The sequence below is a fragment of the Rana temporaria genome, chromosome 1 (genome assembly GCF_905171775.1).
Source record: "Rana temporaria chromosome 1, aRanTem1.1, whole genome shotgun sequence".
Lineage (NCBI taxonomy): Eukaryota > Metazoa > Chordata > Amphibia > Anura > Ranidae > Rana > Rana temporaria.
The window spans coordinates 2,533,488-2,543,914 of record NC_053489.1 but is presented as its reverse complement, the minus strand read 5'-3'; the positions used below and the strand labels follow the sequence as shown (position 1 = coordinate 2,543,914).

The window sequence follows — 10,427 nt, the reverse complement described above, 5'->3', positions numbered from 1 at the left end:
ATCGGGGCCCACAAGCTTCAAGCTATGCCTCTGAATCTAAAGCCCTGTACACATGGCCCAGAATCTTGTCAGGAAAAAAACATAGTTTTTCCTGACAAGATTCTTGGCAAGATTCTCTCGCCTGCCGAGTGTCCACACACTCCATTCAAAAGAACCGCCGTTCTTCTGAATAGCACGAACGCGGTGACGTCATGGACTACGACAAGCATGCGCTCGTCACATTCAATGCCGTCGCCGCCATCTTGCTTCACCCCACCTATGCCTTGGAAGCTACCGCGCATGCGTCAAAGTCATTTCGAGCGTGCGCGGGTTTCCAGGGTGACAGGTAAGTATACGCACGCTCGGGTTTCTTGGCAGGAAAACACTGCCGAGAATCACAACGAGAAAATAGAGAGCGGGTTCTCTATTTTTCTCGTCTAGATGCTGGCCATTTTCTTGACTAGAAACCTTAAAGCCTCGTACAGCTTACTTGGCAAAAAAGCTCTGCCAGCAGTTTTCTTGCTGGTTCTTGCCGAGAAAACCGTGCGTGTGTACGAGGCTTCAATGCTGGTTTACGGTGCCATTATTTCCCATGGTTTTGTTGTATCCCGGAGCTTCTTCTCAATAAAGGTGAGATCCCCACACTGCTGAGCCAAAGTGGAGGAGGGGAGCCCATGGTCTACAATTAGTTATTAGGAGACATGTGAGAAGCGTTGGTGAGATCTTGGAATGCAAGACCTGTGTGTGTGTTTAGTGGTGAAAATTCTGTTATATAGAACCACAATATTCATCATTTTTTTTAGATGTTCCTTAACGTAAAAAAAACTACTTTTCAGGTAATATGGAATAATATGGAGTAAATGACGTAATGATATACATATAATTATAGATTCCATCGCTCAGCGAGAGTCTTGGTTGGTGACGTTCTCCTGGAACACCTGTTTCTTCATATCTTTTCCTCCAGCCCACGTCGGTGGAATATACGCAATTGCTAAGGTTTCCCTGATAAGGAGGTCTAAAATTGTCCTAATAGTAAACCTGGAGCTCTCCTCTGATTGGCTGACTGAGCGTATATAAGCTGAACAGACCTTACAATCCTCCTCATACCCAAGAATATCAGAAAATGGCAACACTGTGGGTCCTGTCCTGCCTGGTCCTCCTCAGCGGAGCCTATGGTGAGTCCATGTATATGTTTGTAGCACCTTGTAATATTTATACGGTATATCATTTATATATATATTTTTTTTATTTCTATATAAAAAAGAATTATAAAATTTCTTTTAAAAATAAATATGTAAAAATTATAAAATGTCTTTATAAAATATCCTAGACACGTACATTCATAGAGCGGATGTAAAACGTAGTACATTGATGTGATTATGTGGAAGACAAACTTCATCTTATTGATCACACCGCACAACCGATCTAAAGGATTAAATTCAGCGTTTCCAAAATGAACTTCCATTCCACTATGGATAAAACGATGATTTTTTTAATTTGTTTACATTTTTTTTTTTAAATGAAGATCGGCCATATTAAGGATCGTATGAAAGCAAAGTGAAAAGACGATAAAAAAAGAGACTCCAAACCCAAACAGACGTTGTGTTGTATTAGATGGTGATGTGTAACAATGTATTACTGGCACTTATAATAAGAACGTGTTTTTTTTTCTCAGGTTGCGGTGTTCCCGCCATCAGTCCTCTTATCTCCGACAACGCCAGGATTGTGAATGGAGAAAATGCCGTCCCTGGTTCTTGGCCGTGGCAGGTGTCTATTCAGGTACGATGATCTCATAACACTTCTAATCTTGCTTCCTAAAGTATAACATTTCTGGGTTTATTGTCATTTCTAGCGATATGTCAGCTCAGAATGTTATCCATTGTGTTCAAACACATGCCCCTCCCCCATCCCCCAGATATAGGACTTCCCATGGACACAATTTAGAATTTCACTGACTGAATGTTCAATTCCAAACATGAAAGATTTAACATAACACAGCCCTCCTAGGAAAGCAAAGTGGAAGTAGGCAGGGGGAGGGTGACAACCCTCTTCGAAAACCCCTCCCAGGTAGGTAATACGATGTCTCCCAACAAAGAAAATCAAGGATTAGGATATGGCACTTAGAAGCACTTAGAAGCCTCCAGAAGATGATTAATAGGTGATCAGAGAAGGTAGACACCATCCAAAGATCAAAGGGGGAGGGGATGTGGAGAAGGTTCCAACTTCTATCCTCAAGGGCAAAACCTCTCAAAGCTGGACCTTTATTCCAATAAAATTCTTCAGTCTTGCTGGCATGGATAAATAATAACAATAGGAGGGCTGAAGGTGCTGCTTTGGGTTTCTTCCAGTGTTAGCAGCTTGTCTGACTGCCTAGACAATTAGTCATGTGACCTGAAGCTGAAGGGAAATGTCAGAGTCCAGAATGGATGGTCCTCTTCTCCAGAAAAACCCAGTTATCAGGATTATAGGGAAAATGGAGCAGTATTTTCTCCAGGAAAGATACATTCTTAGATTTTGCAATAATTTGAGTATTTTATATCTGTCGGGAGTTCAGCTTTAGATGCTGGTAATGTCATCAATGTACCCGGAATCTTCCCTTTGGATTTGTCTTCTAGAAAACCCCAGTGATGAATATTGAGGCTTTGTAAAGCTTCCCTACACCACGCCTAAGTGGTCCCCCTCTGTAACTGTCACATTATTCAGTTTTCTATGGGGGGAGAATCTTCATGGGGTAGGTGAAATTATCTCTATGTATAAAGCAATGACCTCATGACTCTTCCTCCACAGAACAGCACCAGATTCCACTTTTGTGGCGGCTCCGTCATCAACAGTCTCTGGGTTGTCACCGCTGCCCACTGTGAAGTCAGGTGAGTCTTATATGATAATATTCTACTGCAAGGTCAACATTCACTGCAATGCTTTACTGGGGATTTTTCCATCCAGAGCCTCTGGTTTATAGACCAGATACATCCTAAATATAGAGCCATTTTTCCAACCGTCCATCCAGAGCCTCTGATTTATAGACCAGATACATTCTAAATATAGAACCATTTATCCAACTGTCCATCCAGAGCCTCTGATTTATAGATCAGATACAATATAGAGACATATATCCAATTTACAACTGACTGTTAATTCACATTATTAGGAGATGTAGAAGGTGGGGGTTGTATAAAGTAGAGGGATGTGGATAGTATGAGTAGTATAGTCTATGACCCATTACTAAATTACTGTGACACTGCCAGGCATTTCCCCATGTATGGAGAGAATATTATTGAGTTTTGAAAATCATAGTCACCACGATACCCAACCATTCACCAATGACCTGCCACGTTTCTCTTCCATCCAGAACTTCTGACCTTGTGGTCCTGGGTGAATTCGATCAATCCTCCAATGCTGAGCCCATCCAGGTCAAGTCCGTCGGCAGAGTAAGTTCTTATTACTGAAGGAGAACTCTCATTTGTTATGCGTTTTAGACATGAGAACGTGATCAGCGTCATCAATGTGTCTTCTAAGCTTGCTTCCTATGTAGAGAATGTAGTGATGTGTGTATGGGTGGGCAGACTTATTTCTTATTACATTTAAAGACTACAAGTGGCCTTATAAATGGGGCTTTGTTTCCTCTTGAGTCCCGAAGCAGGAAAGCCGTTAAAGTGGTTCTCCAGCCTTCTCTTCAGTCTTGACTGTAATTTCTCACTTTGATTTCACTGAACACGGCGAGCTTCACACAATGTGCATTAGAAGCTGTACCAAGTTGGATAGAGTCCACCTTACTTCCTGGTTGGAGGACGTCCATCATCTTCTAGCCAGGAAGTAGGCGACCTTAGATCTCTAGATGTGGTGAAACTGCAAATCCCATCATGCCTCAGCCTCGGAAGTCATGTTTGTGGCTGCCAGAGTCTTGCAATGCCTCGTGGGATTTGTAGTTTAACCACAGATGGTGTGCTGAGATTTATTACCCCCTTGTGTCCCTTACCTCCTTGTGTCCCTTTGTTTCAAGCAGTGGTATGGCCAAAGTAAGTGTTCAAATTGTCAGCTGAGATTACAAGGGACATGGAGTTCTGGCACTTCCATCACTTTCTAGACCGGGGACTTTTTCCACTTCCCTCAACTTAAAATAACATATGATGGAGGTTTAAGGCGGAGACAACTCTCAGTATAATGTTAATAGGAGAATAAAAGATGACATGTAAGCAGATTAAACTACAAACTGAGAAGGTTCAGAGGGACAATTATTTTAGGTTCAGAAGAAGATTTTGATTTATTAAAATCTATAAACCATTAATCCTTTTTATAACTTTTCTCAGTTCTTCAGTCACCCGCAGTACAACGCCAGGACCTTTGTCAATGACATCGCCCTGATCAAGCTTTCCAGTCCCGCCACCCTCAATGACCGCGTGTCCCCCGTGTGTCTTGCTGCTTCCTCTGATGTCTTCAATGTAGGAGAAAAATGCATCACCAGCGGATGGGGATACACCGATGCTGCCAGTAAGGGGATTAGAATAGCAAAAATACAAAAGTGTTTTCCGATTATCACTTGGTAATACAAACATTGGTCTCCTACAGAGGATTGTACATAAAGATGTCTAGAGCTTATATATTTCTTCTCTCTTTCTCTCTCAGCAAAAGCGAAGCCAGCTAAACTCCAGCAGGCGTCCCTTCCTCTTCTGACCAACAGTCAGTGCCAGAGATACTTCGGAGTCCAAATTCAATCCTCCATGATCTGCGCTGGAGCCTCCGGTGCCACCTCTTGCATGGTACGATGATCTACAGATTTTCTATTGACCAGTGTTAGCGTTTTTTTACACAATTTTGAAAAGAACAATAGCTTGAGGATGCAGTTGGTTCATTTTATATGAGGCAGAACAGTCTATGTAGCCTCACAATCATTTATAGAGTATTATTTATACAGGGCTTTTTTCTCAGAGAATAGGTGCAGGAACTCCCTACTTCCGTGTCACCTGTTGTGTCCACCCCCTACCCACCTTTGAGTACCATTCATTAGTTCCAACCCTCTACTTATGTCTGAGCACCATTCGTTGGTTCCACTACCTACCTCCGAGCACCATTCCTTGGTTCCACCCCCTACCCACCTCTGAGCACCATTCCTTGGTTCCACTCCCTACCCACCTCTGAGCACCATTCCTTGGTTCCACTCCCTACCCACCTCCGAGCACCATTCCTTGGTTCCACTCTCTACCCACCTCTGAGCACCAATCCTTGGTTCCACACCCTACCCACCTACGAGCACCATTACTTGGTTCCACTCCCTAACCTACCTCAGGGCACCATTCCTTGGTTCCACTCCCTACCCATCTACGAGGCCCATTACATGGTTCCACTCCCTAACCCACCTACGAGCACCATTCCTTGGTTCCACTCCCTACCTACCTACGAGCACCATTCCTTGGTTCCACTCCCTACCTACCTCCAAGCACCATTCCCTGGTTCCACTCCCTACCCACCTCCGAGCACCATTCCTTGGTTCCACTCCCTACCTACCTATGAGCACTATTCCTTGGTTCCACTCCATACCAACCTCTAAACACCATTCCTATGTTCCACCCCCTACCCACCTCTCAGTAATGGATTCAGAACCAAGTATCAATTTGTGGTGCTAAGTAATTTGTATATGATAGGAAGTAATATTGATCCACTGTACAACAGTAGACTCTGAACAGCTAGCAACAATAGACCCCTCTCTCAACAGTTGATGTCTCCCAGCAACCATCATCTCTCAGCAGCATAAGAGACCCATAGCAACAATAGATCCCCTACCAGCGACAACTGACCTCCCCTGCAACAATAGACCCTCCCGCTGTAAAAATAGATCCCCGCCAGCAACAATAGATCCCCCAGCAGCCAGCATTAATAAACCCTCCAGGACACCCCAGCAGCCCTTGCCATTACAAACATTCAGAGCTGGAGATGCCAGAACTGGATTCCCCCATGTTCCTACTGAAAAAAAGCCATATATATATATATATATATATATATATTATTCTAGGACTGAATATTACATAAATTCTTATGAGTACTGAGTAAATACTTATTGATTGGCTCCACCATTGATGGTCCCATCTTCTGTTTCATACAGTGAATTATCTTCTGTATTATGTTGTGTTAATGAGGGGTTCTTTTAGACGCTTTAATGCTTCATATATGTGTTTCATGCTTTGTTCCCGAGTTTAAGTTCCCCTCTGAGACCCGGTAATGTTTTTTTTTTTTTGTAAAAGAATATATAAGATGGAACTGGGCTTGGCCTTGTGGTTGAGCAGTGCTGTCATGGTGTAGATGACCTATGATGAAGAGACTATGATGAGAGGAGAACAGGACATCTGTTAAATTTGTATTCCTGTTTGTGTCCCTGTTGATGAGTTCCCCTGACTTCCTGTCTGAACAGGAAGTGAGCGGAAATCTCTCTAGTGGGGCCCTGAATAGCAATGAAAACCTGACAGAAGTTCTAATCCTTAACCACTCCATCACAAATGAATGGATTGATATCCACATTAGGTATCATGCCTACTGGTCTACTCACTGGCTGACCTGCTTTTGACGTGGGAGTGAACTGGTAAATGGTTCAAAGGATTCATTACAAGCTGATACTCACATCAGATCACTTATTGGTGAATTGGGTATTATTTGCTGTCTGTGTCCTGCTGGGAAGATTTTTCTTTCACTTCCTGTCCTGGAGATCCAACAGGAAGTGAGAGGAAATCTCATCAAAGTGAGTGGATTTCCCATCTTAGAGCGTTGCCATAGGAACATTTGTCCCCATTGGAGAATTTCCCTTCACCTCTTGTTCTGGTGACTACTCTAAAATATTGGATTTCTCATCAATTGTTGTTGCAGGGAGCCAAAAAAATGGATGAATGTCTCCAATGGGAACAAAGACAGCAATAAAAAACTTGACAAAGGGTCCAACCTTTCCACACTCCACCCAAAACCAAAAAACGCCTTTACATTCCCTTTACACCCATCAGACTCAATATAATACTGACCACCAGTTATGGCTTCCATTACTTGTAATAGGAATAGGGCATGACAGGTCCTCTTTACAGCAAGATTTGGTATATAAATCCCCAGATCTCGCCTCTAGGCTGGAAAGCCTAAAAAAAAAAAAAAAAAAATAATGTTTTTCTGCTTCCCAGCTGAGGCAACGGCAGTGTTTACAATTGCCGAGGCCAGTTGTGACGTTATGACGTCACACCCCATCTACGAAGGTCATAGAGATGACCAGGGACCATCTTGTTCTCAGTCAGCTCTATGATAAACGGCCACCGCTGGCCAATTCATTCTCCAGCTTGCCAATCGCATGACTGAATTGGGTATTATTTGCTGTCTGTGTCCCACTGGGAAGATTTTCTTTCACTTCCTGTCCTGGAGATTCAACAGGAAGTGAGAGGAAATCTCATCAAAGTGAATGGATTTCACATCTTAGAACATTTGTCACCATTGGAGGATTTCCCTTCACCTCTTGTCCTGGCGACTACGCTAAAATATTGGTGTGATGGAGATGTAGGTGGAATAGACACACACGGAGAGTAGGAGCACCCACAAAGCTTTTTATTTTAACGTTAGAGGGGGTTAACACACAGCTAGGTAGCAGTTATCACAGCCGGGCAAAACAATAGTCCGTAACATAGTATAAATGCACAGCGGGGTAGCAGAGTCCATGCTGGTAAACGGTATTCCGCGCCAGGCTGGCCAAACAAGAGAAATAGCAGAGTTCTGGCAGATAGGGGTAGTCCTTGCCCAGTCATGGATACACAAGAACAGAGTTCGCTCTACTCACAGCGCTGGCGATCACTGGGTTAATCCACTCCCAGGGTGGCACTCAGCCAGAGATAATCCACTCACAGGATGGCACACAGCCAGGGATAATCCATTTACAGTATGCCACACAGCCAGGTATAATCCATTTACAGGATGGCACATAGCCAGGGATAATCCACTCACAGGATGGCGCACAGCCAGGGATAATCCACTCACAGGATGGCACCCAGACAGAGATAATCCACTCACAGGATGGCACACAGCCAGGGATAATCCACTCACAGGATGGCACCCAGCCAGGGATAATCCACTCACAGGATGGAGGCTACAGGACTGGCAAACCACACAACTGCCTTTCTTCCAGCACATGTTTCAACAGATAAAATGCCTCAGAGACACTTCCAATAGAGAAAACAACAAAAACAGGCGCCACTTAGAAAAACTGCAAACTTTAATGAACAAACAGCATCAAAGCACTAACATGGTAGTAGCTGTGTACAGGCATCAAGTTAGGGTCCAAAGGACAGTCAGATTCTCAGCCGCTGTAGTGGAGTCTCTGAAGCAGTAGCTGCTGTGTATTTGGATAATGCACATCTGCTGTATGCTGTGTGGAAAGGCGCAAATGCCCGTTCAAACACCAAGGATTTACGGGTATGGCGTGCAGTGATCAGATGGAGGGCTGGAGCGCACTCTGGGACGCGCGATGTGATCCTCCAGTATCCACGGCGCATGCACCGAAACGCGCTGCATTCTGGTCCTGTGACGTCTCTCCTCCCTCATGCCGATGCGTCCCAGAGTGCGCTCCAGCCCTCCATCTGGTCACTGCACGCCATACCCAGGAATCCTCTGTGTTTGAACGGGCATTTGCGGCTCTCCACACAGCATACAGCAGATGTGCATTATCCAAATACACAGCAGCTACTGCTTCAGGGACTCCACTACAGTGGCTGAGAATCTGACTGTCCATAGTGTGAGAAATGGAGACCAGTGATGTCACACATACATTCATCAAAATGAGAACTCTTCTATCATTTCTGGTACTGTTCCTTTTCAGGGTGACTCTGGTGGACCCCTTGTGTGCCAGAAGAACGGAGCCTGGACGCTGGCCGGTATTGTGTCCTTTGGAAGCGGCACCTGCTCTCCATTTTATCCCGCAGTCTACGCCCGTGTCACCTCCCTCAGATCCTGGGTGGACCAGACTGTTGCCGCTAACTAAATACCATCCAATGTCCTTTTGATACTCAATAAAGTAACTTTTCTATTAATATATGGCTGTGGGGTTTTCCTGGCATTCATACATTAACAAAAATAAACAAGGAAACTGTAACGGTCAGGGGTTAACGCTGTTACGATATTCCATTCCACCAACCCAAGACAGCTCCTCGACACTCCACAATCCAGCAGACAGGACCCATTGGATTTCCCCCCAGAATAACGAGACACAGCTCTGTTCTCTGGTTCCAAACAGAATGGATACTTTAATAGTAAACTCAGGCTTGTTATATACAGTTAGAAGCCCCAAGGAACACTGGCTTAACTCCACCCACAACATGACACAATGGGTGCTCAATACACATTCCTTTAGATAATGACATTCAGATAATCTACATGAACTAGTTACTAGTCATTTACCCAGACGGTCTGACTCCGCGATAAGCTATTCTCACCTGCTACACAATACACATTCCTTTAGTGAACATAAGTCAGACATCTGACCTTTAGAGTGTGTTAACTCACAACACATATTAGCATCAATAGAACTTTCACACAATACAGGGTTAGTTAGCATAGCACCATGAAATATTTTAGGAGCCAGGCTTAATTAACACAATAGACAATAGAATGCAATCACAGCAAGCTTTCATCACTACAGCCAGGTAGCTGGAGGTGATTAACATCTCAACAGTCTATGTTCCACATTGAAGGAGACACTCTATTGACCTGTTGTGTTCAGAAGGAACAACTTGTAATATTTCAAGATATCCTGCAATACACAAATTATCATTACTGTCCCATCTCATGTAATTTAAGATATAATTTCTCAGTCATCCTATGCCCCTAGTGGACATAGGATGACCCTAGACCCAAGAGTCATTGGTGAAGCTGAACCAGGAGTACACCGTATCCTTCAAGATCCTCTGGGTCCCACGGGCCATTCCGTTACAGAAACATATAAAACAAATGAAACAAAAAATAAATAAAAAGGTTAATATTAATTTTTAACAACACAGAAAAAAAAAGCAGAGTAGCATTCTGTAGGAAAATAATAGATGAAGAGAGAAGGGTAAATAAAAGCTGAAAAGGGCCAATTACAAGTTATATAGGGGCTAAAGAAAGAAAAAATAAATATATATACAGTGCCTTAAAAAAATATTCATACCCCTTGAAAACTCCACATTTTCTCATGTTACATCCACAAACGTAAATGTATTTTATTGGGATTTTATGTGATAGACAAACACAAAGTGTCACATAATTGTGAAGTGGAAGAAAAATGATAAATGGCTTTCAAAATGTTTTTTTGTTTTTGTCTTTCAATAAATTTGTATTAGTTCAAAAAGAGAATACACATTACAAAAGCAAGTGAAGGACCATTCGTCCTGCTAAAGACAGCGTGGCCAAAAAAGATAAACCCAACATGTGAAAGCTAAGATGGGATTCACTAAAATGAA

At 43.2% G+C, this 10,427-nt stretch overlaps 1 protein-coding gene across 1 annotated transcript; it reads left to right on the top strand.

Annotated features, from left to right (window-relative positions):
* Positions 1-1,047: 1,047 nt before the first annotated feature.
* Positions 1,048-9,020, top strand: LOC120921107 (chymotrypsin A-like). Its single transcript, XM_040333805.1, has 7 exons — positions 1,048-1,154; positions 1,655-1,758; positions 2,767-2,846; positions 3,329-3,407; positions 4,287-4,467; positions 4,603-4,736; positions 8,810-9,020. The coding sequence occupies exons 1-7, from the start codon at positions 1,103-1,105 to the stop codon at positions 8,969-8,971; spliced, it is 792 nt and encodes a 263-aa protein (XP_040189739.1). The 5' UTR covers positions 1,048-1,102; the 3' UTR covers positions 8,972-9,020.
* Positions 9,021-10,427: the final 1,407 nt, after the last annotated feature.

Coding starts and splice junctions, on each gene's coding strand:
- LOC120921107 (XM_040333805.1), top strand. CDS start 1,103: ATGGCAACACTGTGGGTCCTGTCCTGCCTGGTCCTCCTCAGCGGAGCC. Junction 1,759..2,766: donor CGTGGCAGGTGTCTATTCAG/GTACGATGATCT, acceptor CTTCCTCCACAG/AACAGCACCAGATTCCACTT. Junction 3,408..4,286: donor AGGTCAAGTCCGTCGGCAGA/GTAAGTTCTTAT, acceptor AACTTTTCTCAG/TTCTTCAGTCACCCGCAGTA.